This window comes from Corylus avellana, chromosome ca2 (assembly GCF_901000735.1).
Source record: "Corylus avellana chromosome ca2, CavTom2PMs-1.0".
In the NCBI taxonomy this organism is placed as follows: domain Eukaryota; kingdom Viridiplantae; phylum Streptophyta; class Magnoliopsida; order Fagales; family Betulaceae; genus Corylus; species Corylus avellana.
In genome coordinates, this window is record NC_081542.1 from 7179181 (window position 1) to 7205222 (window position 26042).

Sequence of the window (26042 nt, forward strand, 5' to 3'; positions counted from 1 at the left end):
AAAGGGGTGAATTGTTTATTGAGATTTGCCAGGCGATTTTGGCGTGGAAGTTAAACATTTGTACACTTAAAAGAATTATTTTCAACCAAATAGAGCCTAACACTCAACCAGAACGTAGTTGTTGGACAAAGCATGCTAAGGTAGATTGATTGTCTCAGCTACTCCACCCTCATTTTTCTCTCTCATTCCTACATTTGGCTCCTACAGAAAATGAGTGGCGGTTCTTATATATCAACATTTGGCTCCTATTCTTAAAAATAATAATAATAATAATAATAAATAATAATAATAATAATAATAGGTTTGAAATTAAAAAAATAAAAAAACTCGAAACTCAGAAAAAAGTAGTTTATGAAATTCAAGAAGGAAACCATTTTTAAAAACGAAGAAACTAAAAATATTTTCAATCTAACTATTACTTTCAATCACACCAAACACTTAAAAATACAAAAAAAAAATCAACAAAACAAACAGGGCATAAATAACAAAAGAAAGAAATATCAAATACGCTTGCATTCAGTTCTTCAATATTTTCTTTAAATTTTGTTTTTTTTTTAAAAAAAAAAAAAAAAAGAAAAGAAAAAACCCTACATCCCCTTTTTTTTTTTTTTTTTTTTTTTTTTCACTCTATTCTAGTCTACATCTTTTTGTATTCTTTAAAATATCCATTAAACCCCACCGAAGAAATATATGAAAAACTACCATAGGATGCTGACCAAAATGAAGAATAGTAGGGAACCAGATGTACGTAAAGGACGTAACAAGCCAACATTACCCAAACATATAAACGAGCCCATCATAGGATTAGGTTTTGGGCCTTGGCATGAATCTAAAGAAATCCAAAATGAATCATTTTAGGAGCCCTACAACACGCTTCAAAGGCCCAACACAACAATCTAACAACGAAACCCCAAAGCACAACATTAGTCTTTCGGTTCTATATCTAAAATAAAAATATTGAAAATCTGCTGTCACTCAAATTTCAAAATTGTGCTTGGCCAAAATACTCGATTGTCTGACAATAACAAAACATCAGAAAACATTTAACATTAACCCCAAACAATTTTACTTTCAAAGTACCTAACAACAAAATACGGCTATTTGAGAAAATCTTTGCTGTAAAACAGCATTGATCAGCAGAAGACCCCCGGAAAACTCATTTCTTCTTTCCAGCCTTTGCAGCATCTGAAGCCTTTGTCTGCAAAGAAATTGAAGAATCAAGAATGTAAGAAGTGCATTAACATCATGAAACCTTAAAAAAATGAAAGCAATAAATAAGCTTACCTTCTTTACTCCACGGATCTTCTTCGCCCTATTCTTCCTCTCCTTCATCTGCTTCCTCGACTTCTCTACCTTAGTATCAAGTCCATTCTGCCATGCAAAAAAAATAATATGCACAGAAAAGTTTAAGACACCATAATTTTTAAAAATAGCCAACAGTTTTAAGCACATACTGAGAATGACTACCATATATTTTAGTCACATTCCATGCTTTTTTATAACATACCTTTATATCCCACAAACTCTAATGATTTTATATTGAGTCCATTTCATGTTGTTATCTTAAGATTTAAAGAGAGGGGTCATTTAATAAATAAGCAGAGCATTGAGCATACATATCCCACAAACTCTAATGATTTTATCTCGAGTCCATTTCATGTTATTATCTTAAGATTTAGAGAGAGGGGGCATTTAATAAATAAGCAGAGCAAAGAGAGTGGTGTTACATAGAATTCCAAAATAAAAAAGGCAGGTAGTGGATACTTTATGTCAAACATGTGACCATGCTGCATCTAGGTTGAGCATAATTTCATAAGGCTCAACAAATAGCAATCAACTCTATCAACCACACGCCACCACTGACGCAATTTCTTTTATGCACCCAATGAGTCATGAACCCAAAACTTACTTCAAATCATATTAAAATAGAAAGGAGGTGCCATTTGAGATTGCACTAGTTGCCATCCCTCTAAACTCACAATGCCACCTAAAAGTTTATATGTAACTCTAACAGCAAATCAAATAGATTTTTTTAAAATATATATATATATATCAAAACCAAATATGTCTTTAACAAAGAGCAATCATTTCTATCAAATCATATACCCCTCCAATGCAATTTCTTTTAAGCACCCAATGAGTCTTGAACCCACAACTTTGCACCATATTCAGAGGTGCAATCTAACAAAGCAATCACTGCCCCCCACTCCCTAACAATACTCAGCACCACAACCCAAAAAGTATCGCAATAGCCCATACAAGCACATGCACAAACTCTAAAGAACACTCATAATAAATTGAGACAAGACCCCAAACAACAACCACCGCCAAAAAGATATTAATATTGAAGTAACAGCCATCTATGCACAATTATTTTATCTAATCTATTAGAAATTTGTATATCTTGTTCTGTATAGTTTAAATAATTACACACACAAACTCCAAAAGACCATTCAAAATAAGTTTAGACAAGAAACATGTACAAATAAACTAGCTCAAAAAAATTGGCAAAATAAAGAGGTCATATAAAATTACCCTGATGAGCCTGTACTTGGGTTCATATTTCTTTGCATTCTCGACAGAATCATAAATCAAACCAAAACCGGTAGATTTTCCACCTCCAAAGTGAGTCCTGAACTTGAAAACAAAGATCGAGTTTGGGTCTTTCACTTCGTACATTCTTGACAACTTCTCCTTCAGCTCCGCCTTTATATCACAGAAAAGGCAAAGAACAACAAATCAACCAATGCAACCATTTAGTTGCTTTTGTAAGTGGACCCAAAAAAAAAAAGAGAACACATTTTTTTAACTGAAAACCCAAAAAGCTAAACCAGACAAACTATGGCATACAACCATATGGTATAACAACAGATTTGGGTTTCAAACATGCTTGAACTTCAGAATAAATTGCACAAAATTAAAGTGTATTTTTTCCCTAGTCCGCAAATTTCTACAAAAACACACGGCCCAGTTCATAACAACAAATACAAAGGTTAAATTCCAAAAAATAAAATAGAAACAGCTGTAATTGAATTAAAATTTACCTTGGAAACATTAGGTCTTCCTGGATGAAGAACATCAATGACCTGCAACAACAGGAATATATGTAAACAGGTGTACTTAAAGTAGTGCAAGAATATAAGCAGCGTTTAAGAACTTGACCTTATTTGCAATATTTGGCAGCAAGAAAAATAAAACAGTAATGTATGCAAAGTTCTGTTTCTGAGATGACAAAAAAATTAAACATAGAACCAATTTTTGCTAGGATGACAATAAACAACAATACTGGGAATGTTTATTACAGCGCTTTGGGGTTTTTTTTAGTTTGAAGATAGTGTTCTTATGTTGCATAAAGGTGAAAACAGTTGAGACTTTTGTGAATGTTGTGTTTTGAGTTGTTAAAACAAAAAACATAAGAATAAAATTTTAACAAAAGACGCCATGAATCTGACTCCATACTTATCAATTTTTCGTGTGGAAACTATCTAAAATCTACACGTAGATTTTGTTAATTCTAAATTTATAGATAACACTTCCTTCTTTTTCCTTAGCCTCACATCAATTTACCCATAAATATTAAGTTCACAGAGGCTAATTATGCTACCAAGTAAACGCGTAAACAAAATCAATTATCGTTTTAGTCACCGTTTGTATGCCGAGAAATGCAAGAAAATTAAATAACATCCAAATCCCAGCACTGCAGCACAGATTCTCATTCTTTTTACATTAAAACTAGCAGACTTATTTTAGATCCAATATTTTCTCAATCTCTAGTCTTTTCAATAATCTCACAACAATAGACCTAGTAAAAACTATAAAATAAGAAAACCTTAAATGAAAGAAAAAGCACTAAAAACAAGAACCCATTAGTCTCTGTTTGCATACCAAGAAAGAAAACGCAAGACAATGGCACAAAAAAACTACATTTACTAACTCACAAGATCTAACATTTATATTTCCCTTCTCTTTTCTAACTCTTCAATATAAAAACGGTTGTTTCCAGCATACGAAATCCCTTAAAGCAAAAACAAAGAAAACAAGAAAACAATGGGAAAATGCAACAAAAGCTCGATAGTAACTCACGAATTGCTTTCTGGAAAGAAGCCTATTCGTCATGAACTTCCTAGTACGGATCGTAACAGCCTTGTCCGCCATGTTGGTGTCAAAGATTGGCGAGCAGGGCGACGATCGGAGAGCAGAGTAGAGAGAAGGGGGAGTTCACGGCGGTTTTGTAGCTCAGAGGTCTGCTGCGGGAAATAACAGGCTTTATAAAGGTTTCAAAGGTTACCCTAGTTTCGCTTGGCTGAATTTTTTATTTATTTATTTATTTTTAGGAAAATTGACTTGCGGAGCAAATGTGGGCTTATGGCCCGCTACATGCACTTTTTGTCTTGGACTTGTTTTTCAAAACTCTTTGCATGGGCTTGGAGAAAATATCTCTCGAAATTTCTCAGGGCCTAACTACGATGCCCGGCCCGCATACCATTTCAGTTATTAAGTTAATTAATGCTTCACCAAAGGCCCTTTAAATTTAAGAAATAAATGCAAAATCAGTCATTTTAGTTGACATAAGTTATAAATTACTCTCTGCTATATGAAAAATAATTAAGAGGTCGTCAGGAATTAGTCCATGCAGTCAAATTTTATGGAATTTAAAAATAATTTTATGCAATTATTTTATTAATTAATTTTATAAGTTAATTAATTCTGTCAGCAACCACCCCTTTCTTTTTTATTTATTTTAATTAATTTTAAAATTTTATATATTTATATTTTTTTTATTAAGAATAATAAGTGTCATCATTTTATTGGTGTTGACGTGTCACACTAACGGAATCCGTCAAGTAGTTTAATGGAATTTGACTGCTGGAGTTAAATTGTTATTTTAGCCTACCGATGACCTCTTAATTATTTTTCATACCGCAGGGAGTGATTTGCAATTTTGGCCAATACATGGACCGATTTTACACTTATCTATAAATTTAATGATGCACTTAAAACATGTTTGTGATTGTGTTTGAGAAATATATATTTTAAGTAAAAAAAAAGTTTTTTGGTAAAAAATTTATTTTTAAATTTTTCCTAAAAGTGTGTTTTGGTCATTTTTAGAGTGAAAAAATTTAAAGGGCAAAGTCCAGATACCCCTCAAACTATTATTGACAATGTTCCCCCAAATTTTCAATTGTGACAATGTCCCTCTCAAACTACCAAAACATTGTCAATGTCTCCCCAATGACGAAACTACCCTTAGTAAAATAAACACAAAAAATACTAAAACTTAAAAAACCTAATATATATATATATATATATATAAATTAATTTTTATAAGAAAAAAGTAAAAAAAATAAATCGATTTTTATAAAAATTGAAAATTTTCGGTTCTTTTATAAATTTTATAATATAATTTTTTAAATCAAAATTTCCTTTAAAAAAATAAAAAATTTCGTTTATAAAAATCGTTTTTTAAATAAATTAATTTTTATTTTTATTTTTTTCAAATTTATAAGGGTATTTTTGTCTTATTGAGAAATCTATAGGAGCATTTTTATCTTTTTCCTAGTCTTAGGGTTGACATTGACAATTCTTTGGTAGTTTAGGGTATATTCTCACAATTGAAAGTTTTAGGGAACATTGTGAATTTGATGGGTTATGTGAATTTTTCCCAAGTTTAAAAAATACTTTAGAAAAATTTTACCAAACAAGCCAGCTTTTTGTTAGACACAACTTTTTAGGTTCTAAAAGTATTTTTTAAACTCTCTAACCCAATCTCAAACATGACCTTAATACTTTTGGGATTGAGACCCTTAAAATTTTTAAATTTGAGCCATCTATTATATTTAACGGTTCAAATAAATATAGAGATTTGTGTTTTTCGAGATAATTAATTTTTATATTCAACATGTCAAATTAACTTACCATAACACATAAACCTCTGCATTTACTTAGATTATTAAATATAATAAAAGGCTTAGATTTTAAAAAATAAAAATAAAATCTCATATTTTAAAAAATTTGAGGGAATCAAATCCTTACTTTGGGCAATGCATGGCATGGGAAAAGGCAGCTAAACACCGTGGTACAGGTTCGAGATTTGGTGTGTATATGTGTACTATATTTGAAGGATCTAGATCCACTAAAATTCTTAGGGAAATTCTATAGAATTTCAGATTCAAGCCGTCTATTTTCATCTAAGGGTCAATATCCTGCCATGTGTCCTACTAATAATAAAACAATATTTAAAATTTAAAAAGAAAATAATAAAATAAATAAATTAAATAATATGTGGTGGCCGGCCACCCCATATTATTTTATTTTATTATTTTATTATTTTCTTTTATATTTTCTTTTTAAATTTTAAATATTATTTTATTATTAGTAGAACACGTGGTAGGACATTGGCTCTTAGATAGAAATGGATCTAGAATTTCTTAAAATTTTTAAGTGGATTCAGATCTATATTTGAAAGCTGTTGTTCAATGTGGTTCGTTGATCCCATCAAACAAACAAGTGGTCTGTAAGGTGCAGGATGGACGAGGAAAAAAAATTGTAAATTGTAAATTATATAATTTTAGGCTTTTTTTTTATTAAAAGGCTTAAAAAATGATAGTATTTTTAATAAGGTGACATGTTACCGATAATAAATTAATATATTTTCACAAAGTTTTTGATGTTTATTTTGTAGAAAAGCTTTGAAAAAAAAAGACTTTTAATTTTCTAAAATTAAAGTGCTTTTGCAAAAATAAAAATAAAAAATAAAAAATAAAAGTCTTTTGGTCATCTACTTTTTTGATACTTTGCCAGGGGTCATTGGTCATCTTCTTTTTTGATCGAAGTGAGTCTTTCTTGCTTGTCCATATGACTCGTACTATCTTTCTAATTTTGCTCGGTAATGGCCTTATAATGTCCTTCATGTTCATGAATTCCTTGACCTTGTCCATAAATTGGTGAAGCAATGAAGCATTTGGGGGGTGGCGGCGGTCAAGGAAGGAGAGGAGTCTGTCGGATGACCTTTTGCATGAGAGGGCTACTCGGCTAAATACCCCTGCCTGATAAGGGCAATCAAATTGTCAAATGGTGTTGTGCTATGTCTTAGGTATATTTTTTTGCACAATTCATGATTCATTAACACATCATTCCATCAAATAATTTATACTTCGAAATTAATTTACAATATTTTTTTATGAAATAAATTATAAGTTTTCTTACCAAAGTGAATAAAGCGTAGAAAGAAGCTTTATATATATATAATATATATATAGTTTTATTATATATATATTTATTTGTATGTTGTGTACAAGACTACAAGTGAAGTGATGATTTACAAAAATTGTTGTAATTTTATTTGTATTATATGTTGTATAGATTCGTAGAAGGTGACCAACAAAGATTTTTAGTATATAACAATTTTTAATGCTAAAATGGCCATGAAAAGGAAAATAAAAATTGTTTAAAGTGAGCAAAAAACGTTTTAAAGTGAGCCCCAAAATCGGCCCAAAACCAGTCCAAAACCGGCCCAAAAAAAAGCCCAATAAAAGGCAAAAAAAAAAAAAAACGGTTAGTAAAAAAGCGGTTATTCGGATGCGATTAACCACCAACCAGGTGGTTAACCGCTTAACGGTTAGCGAACCCCATAGGCAGTTGCGGTTAGCAGATTTGGCCACTAACTGCAAGTGCCTTTTCACCCCTAAACACTATTCACTTCATTTTTTCAAAAAAATCAACCTCAAAGTATTTCAACTTTTTATGTCATATAATTTATGTTTTACTACTATTCAAATAAAAAAATCACTACAAAACAAAACTTTTATACTTTTCAATATCACCTGTTCTCTTTTCTATATAAATAATTATTTTATGCCTGAGTGTTTGTTCCTTAAGCTCAACTAGTGCGGCACCAAAGATATGCTCCCAATCACCCCAATTTTTTGAGCAAAAGATAAACATAAATGCTATGAGTACCAAATCTTTCACTGAGAGATGAATACTAAGATGATGTAGAACTTATTTATTGGTATCCATAACCATAACATTTATCTTTATTAATTAGGGGTGAGTATTGGTTCGGTCGGTGTTGGTAGGAGCATTTTCGCCTACCGATTCATGAAAGTCGGTTAAGTCGATTAATTAACCGACAAGGAATAGTTTCTACTTTTTTCGGTTAATCGGTTAATAGGTGATTGGTTAAGTCGGTTACAAGTTTTTATGTTAAAATTTATCAATTTTCTTGTAACTACATAATCAAAGAAAATGCAAATTCATGGAACATGGACCAAAATGACAACTACAAATCAACTGGATAAACACAAAAAGTAGAAAAGTTATTAGATAAAATTCAAAATTTACTTGAAATATCAGCTACGTCGGTTAATTGTCGGTTAACCGATAATTTTTTTTTTCTACAGCCTATCGAATCGAACCGATGTCGAAACAATATTTTTATTCTGACTATCCACCGCTGGAAGTTTGTTGTATGTCGATGACAGTTCGGTGACAGTCGATAAGCGGACGGTAGGCGGTAAACAGTTAATTTGCTCACCTCATTGAATAAGTTCCATATCATTTTAGTACCAATTTCTTGATTAAAAAAAAAAAAAAGTACTCTTAACATTTAAAATTTATTTTCCTGAACATTTTTTGCATTTAGCATTTTAAAAAAAAATAATATTTTGATTGACGCTTTTGCTCAACGAGTGCAGCACTAAAGATATGCGCCTAGTCACGCACAAAAGATACGCCCCCAGTCGCTCATTTTGCATGTTATATTATTTATTATTATCTTATTAATGCATTACAAAACAACATCGAGCCCCCTACTTATTAAGCCACTTTTTTACACAAAAGGGAAATTCGCTTTGGTTGAGCTTAGTGGCTCTCAGCCAAAGATGAAGAGTCCGTCGGATAGCCAAAAAGAATTTTTGGAGCAAATATTTTTTTTGGCTGCAAGAGAAATACATAGTGTTGTTGGAATAAGCGGTTCTGGGAAAATAGGTAATACTTTTTGACTTGGTATTGTCTTGAACGCCTCTTTTTTTTTTACTTCATTATGTCAATTTTATCATTAATCAATTCTACAAAGTTTGGCAAAAAATTGCTAATTAAAACAAAAGCCCACTTATTATTTTAATTATTTTTTACAAAACATTCTAAAACATTTTTTTTTCACTCTATTCCCTTCTCTATTAAAATACGCATTTTCATTCTTTAAACACTCTGCATCTATCTTTTCACATTCTACAAAATATTTACTCGATTGTGTGACACAAACAAAATATAAAATAAAAAAAAAAGAAAATTAACATTAACACCAAACGATTTTACTTTCAAAGTACCTAACAAGAAAATATGGCTATTAGAGAAAATCATTGTTGTAAAACAGCAGAAGACTCCTGGAAAACTCATTTCTTCTTTCCGGCCTTTGCAGCATCTGAAGCCTTTGCCTGCAAAGAAATGGAAGAATCAAGAATCAAATTCAAAATGGAAGAATCAAGAATCAAGAATTTGAGAAGAGCATTAACACCATGAAACCTTAAAAAAATGAAAGCAATAAATAAGCTTACCTTCTTTACTCCACGGATCTTCTTGGCTCTATTCTTCCTCTCCTTCATTTGCTTCCTCGACTTCTCTACCTTAGTATCAAGTCCATTCTGCCATGCAAAAAAATATCATATGCACAGAAAAGTTCAAGACACCATAATTTTTGAAAATAGCTTAGTTAACAGTTTTAAGCCCTATAATGACTACCATATATTTTGGCCACATAATTCCATACTTTTTTATAACATACCTTTCATATCCCACAAACTCTAATGATTTTATTTGAGTCCATTTCACGTTATTATCTTAAGATTTAAAGAGAACGGGGCATTTAATAAATAAGCAGAGCAAAGAGAGTGATGTTACATAGAATTCCAAAATAAAAAAGGCAGGTAGTGGATACTTTATGTCAAACATGTGACCATGCTGCATCTAAGTTAAGCATAATTTCATAAGGTCATTACACTCAACAAACAGCAATCATCTCTATCAACCACACACCACCCACTGACACAATTTCTTCTATGCACCCAATGAGTCATGAACCCGCAACTTCAAATCATATTATCACAGATAGGAGGTTCCATTTGCGATTACACTCGTTGCCCTCCATCTAAACTCTCAATGCCACCTAAAAGTTTATATGTAACTCTAACAGCAAACCAAATAGATTTTTTTAAAAAAATAAAAAGTATCAAAACCAAATATGTCTTTAACAAAGAGCAATCATTTCTATCAAATCCTATACCCCATCCAATGCAATTTCTTTTAAGCACCCAATGAGTCTTGAACCCACAACTTTGCACCATATTCTTATGGAGAGGAGGTGCAATCAGACAAAGCATTCACTGTGCCCCCTTCCCTAACAATCCTCAGCACCACCACGCTTCTCTAAAAACACTTAAAAGTAAAAGTTACAAGCACATGCACAAACTCTAAAGAACATTCATAATAAATTGGGACAAGACCCCAAACAACAACCACTGCCAAAAAGATTTTTTTTTTTTTTTGATAAGACCACTGCCAAAAAGATATTAATATTGCAGTAACACCCATCTATGCACAATTATTTTATCTAATCTATTAGAAATTTGTATATCTTGTTATGTATAATTTAAATAATTACGCACACAAAACTCCAAAAGACCATTCAAAATAACTTCAGACAAGAAACATGTACAAATAAACTAGCTCAAAAAAATTGGCAAAATAAAGAGGTCATATAAAATTACCCTGATGAGCCTGTACTTGGGTTCATATTTCTTTGCATTCTCGACAGAATCATAAATCAAACCAAAACCAGTTGATTTTCCACCTCCAAAGTGAGTCCTGAACTTGAAAACAAAGATCGAGTTTGGGTCTTTCACTTCGTACATTCTTGACAACTTCTCCTTCAGCTCTGCCTTTATATCACAGAAAAGGCAAAGAACAACAAATCAATCAATGCAGCCATTTAGTTGCTTTTGTAATTGACAAAACAATAATAAAAAAAAAAAAAACACATGTTTTTTTAACTGAAAACCCAAAAAGCTAAACCAGACAAAGTATGGCATACAACCATATCGTATAACAACAGATTTGGGTTTCAAACATGCTTGAAATTCAGAATAAATTGCACAAAATCAAAGCGTATTTTTTCACTAGTCCGCAAATTTCTACAAAAACACAGAGCCCAGTTCATAACAACAAATACAAAGGTTAAATTCGAAAAAGTAAAATAGAAACATCTGTAATTGAATTAAAATTTACCTTGGAAACATTGGGTCTTCCTGGATGAAGAACATCAATGACCTGCAACAACAGGAATATATGTAAACAGGTGTTCTTAAAGTAGTGCAAGAATATAAGCAGCTTTTAAGAACTTGATCTTATTTGCAATATTTGGCAGCAAGAAAAATAAAAACAGTAATCTATGCAAAGTTCTGTTTCTGAGATAACAAAAAAATTAAACATGGAACCAATTTCGCTAGGATGACAATAAACAACAATACTAGGTATGTTTATTACAGCACTTTGGGGGGGTTTTTTTTAGTTTTACTTAAAGGTGAAAACAGTTGAGTGTTTTGTAAATGTTGTGTTTTGAGTTGTTAAAACAAAAAACATAAGAACAAAATTTTAACAAACGACGCCTTGAATCTGTCTCTTAATCACAAACTTATCAATTTTTCGTGTGGAAACTATCTAAAATCTACACTGGCCTAAAAGATTTTGTTCCTACTAAATTTATGGATAACACTTCCTTCTTTTTCCTTAGCCTCACATCATAAGAATTTACCCATAAGTACTAAGTTCACCGAGGCTAATTATGCTACCAAGTAAACACATGTAAACAAAATCAATTATCGTTTTAGTCACCGTTTGTATGCCGAGAAATGCAAGAAAATTAAATAACATCCAAATCCCAGCACAGATTCTCATTCTTTTTAAAGACTTATTTTAGATATAATATTTTCCTAATCTCTAGTCTTCTCAATAATCTGACAACAATAGACCTAGTAAAAACTATAAAATAAGAAAACCTTGTTGAAGGCACTAAAACAAGAACTGTTTGCATACCAAGAAAGAAAATGCAAGACAATGGCACAAAAACACTATATTTAATAACCCACTAGATCTAAAATTTCTATTTTCCTTCTCTTTACTAACTCTTCAGTATAAAAACGGTTGTTTCCAGCAGACCTAATCTCTTAAAACAAAGAAAAAAAAAAGGGAAAAATGCAACAAAAACTCAATCATAACTCACGAATTGCTTTCTGGAGAGAAGCCTATTCGTCATAAACTTCCTAGTACGGATCGTAACAGCCTTGTCCGCCATGTTGGTGTTGAAGATCGGCGCGCAGAGTAGAAATAACGCACAAAGGCTGTTTGGTAGCTCAGAAGTCTGCTGCCTGAAATAACTGGTTTTATTACTTTATATAGTGCTTGTTTCCCTAAATTGGTCTATGGGCCGTTTGGGCTAAATTTTCGTTTTCCGTGGGCTTTGGTTGAGCTTAGTCCACTGACTAAACAACTTCTCAAAATATATCAATAATTTTAAATTGTAAATGATGATGATATGGGTAATTATGAGAGGAAAAACATCAACGTAAAGGGTAGTTACCTTTTGTCTCTATGAATTATAGTGTCTTAGTACTTTTCCTCTGTAAACTATCAACTATGACTCTTGACCCTATCAAACTATTATCTTAGGACAAAAAACCGTTTTTCATTAGTCAAAGGAGTTAAAATTGACGGTCAACGGTCATGTGTAAGTCATGTGCGATTTTAAATTTTTTTCTTCAACTTTTGCCCTCACTTTTGACCTAGAAAATGACGCTTATACCCTCGTAAACATATTAACTTTAATTGTTTGAAGTGATGGCAAAAGTAGAAGAAAAAAATTTAAAATGGCACATGATTTGCACATGACCGTTGACTATCAATTTTAACCTCTTTAACTAATGGAAGAAGCTTTTTGTTATAGAGTCGTGATTGGGAGCACGCCTGGCGTGCTTCAACAGTGAAGCACGCCAGGCACAATTTTTTTTTTTTTTTTTTTTCAAAAAAATTAAAATAATAAAATAATAATAAAATAATTAAAAAAAAAAAATTTGTGCCTGGCGTGCATCACTGTTGATGCACGCCAGGCGTGGTCAATATCTTTACCCTTTGTTATAAGATGGTAGTTTGATGATGTCAAGTGTTATAATTAATAATTCATGAAAGAAAGTGTTAAGAGATTGTAATTTATGGGGACAAAAAGTAATTACTCCTAAACAAAAACATAAGCTGAAGAACCAAAAAGTCAAACGAGACAAACTCCCAATGGTCTTTTATTGCTTACCAAGGAAGAAAATGAGACAATGGCACAAAATCTAATAAAAAAATATATTTAATTACTAACCCATCAGATCTAACATTTATATTTTCCTTTTCTTTTTAATCTTCTTTTCTTCCTCTCGGCTGCCACAGGAAATAAAGTTAAATGGGAAATTAATGTATTATTCTATGGAGAGAAGCGTGTTGGTTATGAACTTCCTTCCTGGTTCGGATATTTTACCATACTGTCCGACTTATCTTCAATGGTGAATACGACAAGGATCTCTCCATTTGGAGAGTAGTTATTTTGATAGTCAACATTTTATTTGTTTAATTTAATTGTTTATATAATATCACATTATTTAAAATTTTAAATGATGTAACGACATATTTTTTTAGGTGACATCACGTACACGGTGACATGAAACAAAACAAGGTTTTAAGTTTGAGGTTTGATACAGACACAACACAAATTCAACTCATGACCAACTTCTCTTCTACGTGTAAAAAAAATTTAAATTTTAAACCAAATAAATTGTCTTTTTTTTTCTTCCAAATTTTCATAACCTCAAAATCCTATCTCTCAATTTTTCTATTTTTTAGATGACACGTAGGAGAGAAGTTGGCTATAAGTTAAATTTGTGTTGTGACCTTAACATTTTTCTTTAAGTTTAACCATAAAATAAAAGTAAAATGGAAAGTATCTTATTCGAAGTGGATGAAAAGGCGTATTTAAAATTAAGGTAAATCCTAAATATTTAATTAAATGTCAAAATTGAAAATCCAAAGCTAAATTGAAATGATGAGAAAACTTAACAATTAATTTTTAATTTTGATTTTTGTTTCCCTCAAAAGAAAATAGAGTTTGTATGTCACGTGATACTCTAATAATCCAGTCACGTGCCTCGCGCAGCAAAATCTTTTAGGCTTCTCTCAACGAAAACGACCTGTATTTTTCTTGGATGAAATGAGGTTCTCACATTCAAGCAACTGGTTTCCTGGCCACTACTCGTCCATTTCAGAATCATCACCCACATTTGCACACCCTCACAGATTCTCTTCCTCACCAAAGCCCAAAAATATCTCATCCCCAAAAAAGACCCACTATCCCAATCCACCCAAACTCCATAGTCCATGGCCACCACCTCCTTGCTCGAAGCCAACCCATTGAAATGGAAGCAAACCTTCCCAATTCATCTCCCCCCTCTTCGTCCACTCCCCAGCAGCAATACTTCCTTCATCAGACCAATCAAGTTTAGGAACGGAATATTGAATTTGAGGCCTCAAGGTTCCGGTCAATTCAGCGTTAAATGCTTCCTCTTCGCGAAGAAGAAGCATTTGACTGAACCAGACTTTGACGAGTCCGTGTCGCTCGACAAAGAAAACTATAGAAACCCATTTGAGGTTGCTGCGAATGCTGTTTATAACGCTATAAAGGCATTGAGAACACCCGCGATTGCTGCGGTGTTGTTGGGGTTGTTGTTGATGTACGATCCCAATTCGGCATTGGCAGCCTCGGGTGGCCGCGTGGGTGGGAAGTCGTTCTCTTCGCGTTCTTCATCGTCGAGGAGCTATTCGACGCCGAGGACTTCGGGCCCGGGGTCTTCTTATTCGGTGCCGTATTACGCGCCTTCGCCGTTCGGGTTTAGCGGCGGCGGAGGTGGGTTTTACGTGGGTCCGGCTGTTGGGGTCGGAGTGGGTGCTGGGTCGAGTTTCTTTTTTATTTTGATGGGTTTCGCGGCGTTTGTTTTGGTTTCTGGGTTTCTTTCAGACCGGTCGGAGGGTGGTGTGCTTACTGCCACGGAGAAAACCAGTGTGCTCAAGCTTCAGGTATTGTGGAAATTGGATTTTGCTCTTATTCACATAGCTTTTGAGTGATTTGGTGTCTGCTATGTCGGTGGGAATGTTTGTGTGAAATGGTTGCATAATGGCTGGATTTTTGTAAAGAGACGTACTTTTTTAGCCCACGGTAGTTGTTGGTTTGATTAGAATGGTTCAGGGATCCTTTTATGTGTCATATGTGTGACAGTGTGAGAATCATTGGCCTTTACTACTAGCAGTGCGGGTATATTAGTGACAAGAGAGGCAGCGACTTTTTGAGTGCCTTAGGACGATTTTCTTAGAATGCCTTGTTGCATATTGTGCCTTGGGTGGTTGGGCTTAGGTCGGAAAAGTTTTGAGTTGGAACTATTGGGGTTTGGTGTTTGAATGAATTGAGGCTGTTTTCTGCTCTATGAAGCTACATATAGGGCACCAAGAAATAATATGTTCGCAAGTGCAGTCTGGTATGGATTTTAGGGAGTATGAGTTGAAAGGCTCAGAGAATTTCTGAAGTTACAATATTCAGCATATTCTACTGTTTGACCACAATAATATTAATATCAGCTTCAACAAAATGTTTTTAGCCTCTGCAAGTCAAGTATGTGACAATGGGGAAAAGTTCCGAAAAGTCATGGATTTACTTTAGAGATTTACTGTCTTACTTATATAGTGTTTTTGTTTAATCAGATTTAGAAAGTGTGTTCATTTAGTTGCCTATGAAGTAGTTGTTTCTTGTGTTCATCTCCTGCATAGAACCTTCTTAAGTTGAGTTCTGGCACTTAATCTTTCTTGAATTTCAGAAAGCAGTTATTCTGAATTTTCCTCATTATTGTCTTTTCTTAGGTTGGATTGTTGGGCATGGGGCGGTCGCTTCAAAGAGATCTTAATCGGATTGCTGAAACTGCAGATACATCTAGCCCTGACGGTTTGAGTTTTGTATTGACAGGTGGAGCTTCTCACTAAATATTCTTATTATTCATCTAATTCATGGTTTTATTTTTAACATTTTTTTTCATCAATTTACTATTAGATTTGAGTCATCTTATACAAATTAGTATATGATGTTTGAACCCTAAAAAAAGTAGTTAAACGAACTTTATAATCTGTTCATCATATGGTTTGATTATCTAATTCTGGTCACCAGTCGGTTGTGGCTGAAAACTGAAATGGCACTTTCACTCCCTTAAAATCGGAGTTGTGAAGAGGTTGTGGGTTCTGATCTTCTAGGGCGTGAGTTAATTTACCAAGTGAAAGAAGAAAGAAAAACAGAGAAAATTCTAATCCTACTCAGAAGGTGAGATGATTGCTAATATTTTACTATTCCTACGAGGCAAGTTGTATGGCCCAAGGTGAATTGAGGTAATATTTAGAATCATTGAGTTCAATATCATAAAAAACAGAGAAAGTGATATAAGAGAGAAGTCAAAGGGGAATTTATACCATAAAATTATAAGGGGAATTTCATATAAAATTATTACTTATCATATGTATATGTACATATGTATGTACGTACTTACCGTATGTATATATACGGGGAATTTTCCTATTATTGAATACATTAGGAAATGCGATATATATAATTTTTTTTAAAAAAAGTAATCGAATTTCATTAAAAAATGCGAGGGCGCAATCCAAGTATATAAGAAGTATACAAGAGAACCACCTAACCAGAAAAAGAAAAAAGAGCAAGAAAATTGTAAAAGCTAGAAATATGAAAGTAATTATAGGCAGGCGTCTAGTGGTATAGGGTATTAAAAGAAAGCCTTTAATTCCACCACCGTCTTTTTGCAGTCTTCAAAACTACGAACATGTCTTTCTCTCCATATAAACCACATTGTATAGGACAAAACAATCTTTCATGGAGCTACACTATGAAGACTACCAAATTGGCCTTTGCAACAAGCATAGAGGTTTACTACGTGTTTAGGCATGACCCAATCTAACCCAAAAATACTGAAAGTAAAATATCATAAGATACTAGCAACCTCACAATGGAGTAAAAGGTGATTAACGGATTTCCCACTCTTTTTGCACATACAATTACCAAGTTGGCATATATTCAGTTTGCCTCCTAGAAGAGATAGTACAAATAGTCTATTTATATCAATTGTGGGCCATATTGTACCTAAAAGACAATTGGAGTGGGAAACAATTTTCTTCCCATAAAGAATATTCTTCTTCTTTTCTTTGTTTCTTCCCAGGCCATACGAGAGAATTGCTTTATTCAACTGATGTTCATGTTTTGCTTTGAGCCAATAGTAAGATTTTGGTTTAGTTAAGCTTTTCAAAAAGATTTATTGAATCCAAATTCAATCGAAATAATAGTCCCGCGAGTTTGATTACTGTAAAGATATAACAAATGGCATCCAAATTGTGAAGATCTTCCTTTTAGTGATTATGGAGTGGTCCTCATCATAATTGACTTATTCAGAGTTGGGATCAATTTGCTGCTTGTTCATAATATCCTTTAATATACTTGATTTTTATTGCAAGCACAAGTGATTTTCACTTATTATTTTGCTTCTTACATTGTCAGTCATTTGTATATCATTAGCCCATCTCATATAATATGGAATGCAAGGCTCATATTTCTTAATATGCTATGTATTTTGGTACTAATTTTGACTTCATTATCAATTTCTTCATCCATGACTTTTCATTTGCACATTGTTAATCTGAGCCTTTCTTGTTATTTTTCTTCTTGTAAATTTTATTAAAGTTCTGTCTATCTTATCTTTTGGGTGCAGAGACTACTTTAGCTTTGCTTCGGCATCCTGATTATTGTATCTCAGGTTACTCATCTGTAAGTTGAATACCATCTCCTAGAACATTTTGATCTACTTAACTGTATGATGACAGTTATGTTCAACGTTCTTGAAACAAACAAACGAGAGAAGGGGAAAGAAACTGTTTGGGGGGTGGGGGTGGGTGGAGATGTTGCACACATGTATGTTAAAGTCACACACGCCCCCCTCGTATTTGTGAAAAGCATACTAGTTGATTCCATACTTTCAATCCATTGAAAGTTGGAATTTGAACTATTTGCAGAGTTATAATTATTACGCCATTTGCGTTGCTTGTTCTTATCTTTTGAAGCTGCTTTGGGCTTGAAGATCAAATTGGTTAAGGTGAAATTGGTTCCAGTGGGTAATGTTGAGAATGTGGAAGGATTGGTTTGTATTATGGGATGTGCAGTTTCTTCTCTGCCTTTGAAGTATCTTGGTTTTCCTTTGGGGGCCTCCAATAAGGTTAAGCCTATTTGGGATGGTGTCATTGAAAAGTTAGAGCGTTAGTTGGCAAGTTTGAAAATGATGTATTTGTCTAAGGGTGGTAAGGTTACTCTTATTAAGAGCACACTTTCCAATTTGCCTACATATCTCTTGTCCATTTTTCCCTGTGGGTGTTGCGAACCTCATTGAGAAGCTTCAACAAGATTTCTTATAGGGTGGGCTAGGGAAGAGTTCAAATATCACCTGGTAAGCTGGTCAAAGGTTTGTTCTCCTATTTCTAAGGGAGGATTGGGGATTCGGAATTTGTTGATGTTCAATTGTGTTATCTTAGGAAAATAATTATGGTGCTATGTGCATGGGAGATAGGATTTGTGGAGAGTTGTGTTGGATTTTAAATTTGGCAATTCTTGGGGTGGGTGGTATTCTAATGAGCCTCTTTCTAGTTTTTTTATGGTATTGCCTACGTGAAAGATGCTTCAGTACCAGCTCACTTTAAGTTTGCTGATGGCACCAATTAGTCGAACATAAGCTTTACTAGAGCATCTCATGATTGGGAGGTGAATGTATTTGCCTCGTTCTTCAGAATGTTGTATTCAGTTAGAGTGAGACGAGAATATGAAAGAGGGTTGTTCGATCTTTCTACAGTTCCCTAGGTTGGAATGATGCCTTTCTTTTTTCTTGAAAGAGTGTTTGGTAGACTAAGGTTCTTTTGAGGATTGCTTCTTTTTTTTTTCTTGGACGGCAGCCCATGGAAAGATTCTTACCATGAACAATCTTAGAAAGCAATATGTCATTGTGGTAGATAGATGCTGTAAGTGGAGAAGGAATGAGAAGTTTGTGGACCATCTACTTCTCCACTGTGAGGTTGCTTGTGCCTTATGGAATGCTTATTTTATTTTATTTTTTTGGTCTGTAGTGAGTTATTGACTTGTATGCTTGTTGGTGGATTGCTGGCATCACTCGGAGTGTTGTTGTGTGGAAGATGATGCCTCCGTGCCGTTTGTGGTGTCTATGGAGGGAAATGCATGACAAAAGTTTTGGCTGAGACAAGGAATGGAGAGGAGGGGGATGAGGGCTATCCTGAGTTTGTACTTAATGCGATGGGAGCCACTCCCACTATAGAGATGTCTTTTGGGGGTGACGAGAAAAGACTTATGGGTTTTTTTTTTGCCATTGAAGAGGGCCAGTATCTTGAAGATTTCTGCTTCTAAACCTAAGGAGAGGATGAGCTTAAAAATTTGAAATGCTCCATTAATTTTGATGTTAGAGACAATGGCTCTGGTCGGGGTAAAGGCATGACTATTTTGTGGGTTTAGGGCTTCTTTGGGATTTAGGGTTCTGCTTTGGGGTTCTTAGCTTCTCTCTCTCTCTCCCTTTTTTTTTTTTAAAAAACATTTATTTTTTTTATTTTTTAAATCTTTAGTGTTCTCTTGTATACTTCTTGTGTACTAGGGTTACATCCCTCTACGCTTTTTGATATGCAACATTACTTATAAAAAAAAAAAAAGTTTTGAGGACCATGAGAAGACTTCAGCGGAGCTTAAGTCTTTGTTCTTCAATAATCTATATCTTTGGACAGTTGCACTTGTTTCTCTTTTGATGTTTAGTTATCATGATTTTTTTTCCCTCTTTCTAGACGAGTGTTTTCTCTAGTATACTTCCCGTGTACCTAAAGGTGCCTTACGCTTTTAATGATGTCTTGATTACTTATCAATAAAATATCTCACTTTTGTAGACAAGGGTAACATTTTTTAGAGCTCTTGAGTGATTAACTTAAATTTCTCTTTTCCAGATTTCCATATATATAGGAAGTACAATTTTATCTACATCATCTCGTAATTTTGCATCCAGCATAATCTCTACAGTCCTTTCACAGAACATATTCCCTGCAGCCATTACTTCTTATAGAGGCCTTTTTTCTTTTTCTTTTTCTTCTTTTTTAAATTGAGAACTTACTTTGACTAGATGTCAGCAATGTTGAAGACATGTATAATTTGTGCCATTATTACAGGTGGATTTAAAGAAGAGCATGGAGGACGGAGAGAAACGCTTCAATCAACTTTCTATTGAAGAACGGGGGAAGTTTGATGAAGAAACACTCGTCAATGTGAACAACATTAAAAGGCAAAGCTCAGCCAGCCAAAGAGCTAATGGATTCAGAAATGAGTACATAGTGGTAAGGTCAACAGTAAGATGAATTATGTTAAAAATGCTCTATTTATAGCTTCAATTTGGGTTATTTAGGTGAGTCAGCTACTAACTAGACTCATGGAATGTGTTCTAATCTGCTATTTATTTGTGGGTTTGCTTTATTTAATTGCATGATTTATACTATACGATAATCCTTTACTCCAAACTAAGATGCTTTCTCCTATCTATCTTCATATTCATGAGCATTGTAATTTATTTTATTTTTGATAAGTAATAAAAGTTTTTATTAAAAGTGAAAATAAGTCATACAAAGGATGATTATAATGCATTCTCTTAGCAAATTACAATCAAAAATTGAAAAGAACAATAAATTCAAAGAAGAATAGAAGTGTATACTTCCAAGAGCATGCAACCACTTAAATAGAGAGCATAAGAAAATGCATTAAGCAAGTTCCCAGCCAGCCTGCTCCATTTATGGTTATTCCTCTCTTTGCGTTCTTGACAGCCATTTTTTGACTCGGTAGAGTGTTTAGCCCACATAATACAAAGAGGAGCTGGTCCTAAATCTCTCTAACAATTAAGTTTCCCATTCCAACATGCAAACACTTCTTTCACTGTCTAAGGCATCACTCAATGCACTCGAAATAATGTAATGGTCAAGAGCCATAATTCTCTAGCCATATCGCAATGTAAAAAAAAAAAAAGAAGGGCAATCCATCATCTTACCACAATTCTCATGCATGCAAAATCTATCCACAAAATTTTCCCAATACTCCAATTCACAATTGCCAACATTTCACCCTAAACAATTATGCATCCGAACCCCAGGGGGTTGGCCTAGTGGTTGAGGCTTGTAGTCTTAGGGAGTATCACCCCATAGATCCCAAGTTCGAGACTTGCTAGGTGCAAATTCCCTCTTAGGGTCACACCCCCTGGTGTGAAAGCCCACGATTTATCCTGATCCGTGTAGGGGAAACTTCCGAGGGTGCGGTGCACAGGTCTGAGGTTTACTCTGCAGGGATTGGTCCGAAGGGCCCTGCCTTGTCGAGGTTCCTTGTCATTAAAAAAATAGTTATGCATCCTACGAATTCTATTTTTCTTGGTACCTTTACACTTCAAATATTCTTCCATGAAAAATCAACCACTAATGGTCTCTAAAAGCCTAATATAAGGAACAAACCTTGAACCTTCTAATCTTAGAGGCCTCTAGCTGGCACCTTCTATCTTTCCCTTTACCTGAAGGAAGAGTAGAATACACTAGTTCTTAGAAATGTCAACTGACTCAAGCTCCCAATCTTGCAAAGATATCAGAAATGTGATTTTCCACTGTTCCACCAGATATTCCAAACTGTGATGCAACTGAACGTTCCTCATCCACCACTATCTAGAAAATATGCATCAATGCAAGCATGAGCATTATAACTCTCTCTCCCTCACACACATAGAAGAAGAGTTGGGATGCGGTGGAGGTTAAAATGAAATTCGATGTAGTGCTCGTGGAAGTAGAAATTCTGGTTGGGATATATGTTGTAGAACAGAAGCTTAGGCGCATAAACAAGTTCAGGTGGGAGTTGTTTGTCATTGAGGTAGAATTGAATATATCTTGTTTGGTTTTCGATTTTCTGATGACATGATGGGCATTTTATTTCATTTTATTCATATAATTGCCTTTTGATGTAGAAAAGAGAACCGAAAACTAACACTCTTGAGGGAAATTCCTGTCATAAGCTATATTATAATTTTTTAAACTTTCAATTCTAAATGAGTAAAAAGAATGACTGCATATATCACTTGCTGAAAAGGATGTCGTAGGCTTGCCTTTTTGCGGTTAGATTTCAGAAGCTTCAAAATCGATCTTGGTGTGATTTAGTTCTGGTGTTGGGTTATCATTGTAATATAACTAAATCGATCTTGGGTGGTGCATAATTTACTGACATACTAGAACCAGACCAAAGGCCCTGTTAAACTGAGCCAAATCAATTTTAGATCAACTTCTGCCTGATCACAACTACTTTTGGGTTTCCTGATGGAAGATTAGTAGATCATAATTGAATTTTCAATGTTGATCTATTTGTCAAGCTTTTATGCTCTGCCAAATATTTATTGACTAATCTAAGGTTCACATGAAATTTGACCAAGGGGATTATGATGGCAGCATATGACAACATTTAGCCTAGCAGAGCATTACAAAGTTTTTGTTCACCTTTTACTAAGAGTTGGAAGGGAATGTTCCCACCATTCTTTTTCTTTTTTTCTTTTTAGATGTCCCCGCCAATCAAATTCTGTCATACTCTTGTGACTTTTGATAAGAAAAACCTCCTTGACATGTTTTTGAATAATAAATGTTTTGGGTTTACTATGGCTGAGACCACAAAAACGGTTCGTCTCTGCTTCTCTATTCAAGGTGCTCCTAGGACCTCTTATAGAATTACAATACATCAGCCTAGGCATGGTTGGGTCCATTTGCTCCTAGTTGACAATTCGTAATCTTATGGAACGAATAACATGTTATACAATTTCAGTTGCTTCTTACCCTGAATATATATGAAAGTGAAAATTGAATGGGGGAGAACTCTAGCTTTTTGTTCAAGATTTACAATAATTCCTTTTGGTGGATTGCATCCTTTTCTCTCTGTACACATCTTGGGGTGGTTCAATTCATTTATTTTGTATCAATAATTTAATGCCTATTGCATGGAGTGATTGACTACCATGCCTTATTGTGGCAACTTGATATGCATATTATCTCATCTTTCTATTTGACAACATTATAAACTCGCAGCATCTATGACCGAGTAGCTCAGTTCTAGGATGCATGTGTTACTGAAAATAGAAATGTAAATCTTCTTTTTCCCTCTTCTGTAACATTATGAGATTTCTGTAAATCAGATAACAATCTTGGTGGCTGCTGAAGGAGTACATAAGCTGCCTGCCATCAATGGCAGTGGGGACTTGAAAGAAGCCTTGCAAAAGATTGGATCCATTCCCTCAAGCAAAATACTAGTAAGAATGAGAACATTGTCATAATTGTGAAGTTTAGAGTTTTCATATTCTCTGCCTGACATCTCTTTTGTTTTCATGCAGGCTGTTGAGGTATTGTGGACTCCCCAGAATGAAAATGACACTCTGTCAGAGCGGGAACTTCTTGAAGATTATCCGCTTTTGAGGCCTTTGTAAGAGTATTATAAAGGGCTATCTTTTACCATGCGCTAAGAGGTATGAGCTGAACTGGTTGTTGGATCTAAATTGGCATTTGAGCGGAAAAAACTTGTATATATAGTTCACCACAGAAATTATACTTGTCTAAGATTTGATATGTTGCTGTAATGTATATGTAAGCTTTTTTACACACAGTGGTTGTAACGTGTTTGGAAAGTCTTTTCTCATTTTAAATACAAAACTTAACTTTTTTGAAAACAAGTTATCACACAAAACAGTTTTCATAAACCAAAACACAAGACACCTTTTACACAACTGTCCTAGAAATATTTTGAGAAAAAAAAATGTTTTTTTTTTTTTTTTTTTAGGTGTAGAGTCTTACTTGTTATTTATAAAAAATAGGGGAAACTTTACTTACCCTATGAACTTTCGCGCCTCTTGCAAACACCCTCCAACGTTTAAAATCTTTCACTTTGGTGTAGCCAACTTTGATTTTCTTTTACTTTCCCCCTTCCGTTATGATTTTTTGTTAAATCTTAACGGAGTGGTGTGAAATTCCTAAAATACCCTTAGTTTTTATTAAAAAATAATTATTTAAAAAAAAACTCTTGACCCTTGGATTCACCAGTGGATCTAACCCACCCATATTGTGACTCACGGGTCATAATTAAAAAAAAAAAAAAAAAAAGACGACGGTGTATGGGTCACCTTGGTGACTTGCTGTTGGTCACAAAGTACCCACGATGGGTCACTTTGTTTTTTTTTTTAATATAATAATTATAATAATAATTTTTTATTTATAAATAAGGGTACATTTAAAATTTTTAAAAATTTTAGGGGTATAAAGGTTTTTTACTTATTTCACCGTTTGATTTAACTACAATATCTAATGGTAGGGGGTATTTGGAATGAAATGAAAATTTGATACACCAAAGTGAGAGATTTTGAACGTTAAGGGATGTTTACAAAAGAAGCGAAAGCTATGTGGAATAAGTGAAGTTTTTCCTAAAAAATATATATATATATTTCTTTAAAAAAAAATAAAAAGCGCATGCTTATTTTTTCAAGTGTGGAGGCTGACTTCTTATTTATTAAAAAGAAATTACAGAAATAGAGGTGGCCTCCAAAAGGATAGAGGGTGGCCATTCGCAGGGGTGAAACTAGGGTTTAAGATGGGGGGACAAAATAAAAATAAAAATAAAAATAAAAATAAAAATAAAATAAAATAAAAAAAAGCTTTTTCAAAACACTTACCAAACATACACTTAGCTTTATTTCACTAATTCTTCAATCTGCAACCATATGAGTCAATGAATTTGTAAAGTTTTAGACCATTTACATTTTCTCTCTCTCTCTCTCTCTAAATTTGCTTTTCCTCTTCGAGAGATGGAGGTGTTAAGAAGTGGCGGGCAGGAATTATTTAGGTTGGATTATGTGTCTGCTTGAAAATGGTGTGGTTTAGTGGTTATGGGTTACATCTGATTAGGAGTATGACAAGGACTTGGCAAGGGTTCTCGAAGCTTTTAAAGTACTGGCGTTTTCACTCATTGGACTTATACCTAACCTTCACTTCCCTTTTGCATGGTGGGAGCTGCAACACATTGAATGTCAAATATTTATTTTTGGATAAAATAAACTGTCACTCCAAGCTGTAACCTTTATTGTTTAACGACTCATAGCTAGTTTGAAAGAATATCTGCAATGTCTAGGATGAGAAGATGAGTAAAAGGGTTGGGTTGGTGGGAGTAACCTAGGGTAATGGAGGGCAGAGGTGGAGTAAAGTCTCCATTCAAGTATTTACGTGACGATTATGCCAAGTCCAGTCTAATTGTAATGCTATTACTATGGCTGAAGTTGATGACTTTCTCGGCCAGGAAAGTTAAAGACCCATTTCTAGGATTGGGTCTGCATTAGTGGGCGAGTATTTTCATGACGATTATGCTAAGTCCAGTCTAATTGTAAGGCTCTTACTATGGCCGAAGTTGATGATTTTCTCGGATAGGGAAGTTGAAGACCCGATTTTGGGATTGGGTCTGCGTTAGTGGGTGAGTATTTCCATGACGATTATTAGGAGTGGACAAAAACCTGCTCAATTCACAAACCCGCCCCACCCTTCCCCGCCTGGGTTTTATGTATTTTTTTGTGGGTTCGGGTAGGATTCTTCCAACCCGTGCAGGGCAGGCCAAGTTGCGGGTTTTAGGTGTTTTTTTTTTTTCAGTGGGTACCCTCTCCACCCCGCATAAGTATAAAAACTAAAAAACTCTAACCCTAATCTATTCAGTCTCTCTCTCTATTCTTCTGCCGCTGTTCCCTTTTCTCTCCCTCTCGTCTCCCTTGCTCTCTCTTCAG

General features: G+C 34.1%; 3 protein-coding genes across 3 annotated transcripts; 1 reads left to right on the top strand and 2 right to left on the bottom strand.

Moving 5' to 3' along the window:
• Nucleotides 1–912: 912 nt before the first annotated feature.
• Nucleotides 913–4258, bottom strand: LOC132170266 (small ribosomal subunit protein eS24z). Its single transcript, XM_059581183.1, has 5 exons — nt 4084–4258; nt 3045–3086; nt 2536–2706; nt 1285–1371; nt 913–1198 (listed from the first exon to the last, which is right to left on the bottom strand). Exons 1-5 carry the CDS (start codon nt 4153–4155, stop codon nt 1157–1159), a joined length of 414 nt encoding a protein of 137 aa, XP_059437166.1. The 5' UTR covers nt 4156–4258; the 3' UTR covers nt 913–1156.
• Nucleotides 4259–9276: 5018 nt separating this feature from the next.
• Nucleotides 9277–12417, bottom strand: LOC132170267 (small ribosomal subunit protein eS24z-like). The gene is made up of 5 exons (XM_059581184.1): nt 12278–12417; nt 11284–11325; nt 10767–10937; nt 9558–9644; nt 9277–9437 (listed from the first exon to the last, which is right to left on the bottom strand). The coding sequence occupies exons 1-5, from the start codon at nt 12347–12349 to the stop codon at nt 9396–9398; spliced, it is 414 nt and encodes a 137-aa protein (XP_059437167.1). The 5' UTR covers nt 12350–12417; the 3' UTR covers nt 9277–9395.
• A 1892-nt stretch (nt 12418–14309) lies between these two features.
• LOC132170876 (uncharacterized) lies at nt 14310–23883 on the top strand. The gene is made up of 6 exons (XM_059582014.1): nt 14310–15162; nt 15997–16099; nt 17901–17956; nt 20395–20559; nt 23424–23537; nt 23619–23883. The coding sequence occupies exons 1-6, from the start codon at nt 14467–14469 to the stop codon at nt 23709–23711; spliced, it is 1227 nt and encodes a 408-aa protein (XP_059437997.1). The 5' UTR covers nt 14310–14466; the 3' UTR covers nt 23712–23883.
• The last annotated feature ends 2159 nt before the right edge of the window (nt 23884–26042 follow it).

Excerpts from the sequence above, each read along its gene's own strand:
- LOC132170267 (XM_059581184.1), bottom strand. The coding sequence starts at position 12,349 with ATGGCGGACAAGGCTGTTACGATCCGTACTAGGAAGTTTATGACGAAT. Across the intron at positions 11,326-12,277 it reads TTCTCTCCAGAAAGCAATTC|GTCATTGATGTTCTTCATCC; the intron begins GTGAGTTATGAT and ends CTGTTGTTGCAG. Across the intron at positions 9,438-9,557 it reads AGATCCGTGGAGTAAAGAAG|GCAAAGGCTTCAGATGCTGC; the intron begins GTAAGCTTATTT and ends ATTTCTTTGCAG.
- LOC132170266 (XM_059581183.1), bottom strand. The coding sequence starts at position 4,155 with ATGGCGGACAAGGCTGTTACGATCCGTACTAGGAAGTTCATGACGAAT. Across the intron at positions 3,087-4,083 it reads TTCTTTCCAGAAAGCAATTC|GTCATTGATGTTCTTCATCC; the intron begins GTGAGTTACTAT and ends CTGTTGTTGCAG. Across the intron at positions 1,372-2,535 it reads CCAAGTACAGGCTCATCAGG|AATGGACTTGATACTAAGGT; the intron begins GTAATTTTATAT and ends TTTGCATGGCAG.
- LOC132170876 (XM_059582014.1), top strand. The coding sequence starts at position 14,467 with ATGGCCACCACCTCCTTGCTCGAAGCCAACCCATTGAAATGGAAGCAA. Across the intron at positions 16,100-17,900 it reads TTTGAGTTTTGTATTGACAG|AGACTACTTTAGCTTTGCTT; the intron begins GTGGAGCTTCTC and ends TTTTGGGTGCAG. Across the intron at positions 17,957-20,394 it reads GTATCTCAGGTTACTCATCT|GTGGATTTAAAGAAGAGCAT; the intron begins GTAAGTTGAATA and ends CCATTATTACAG.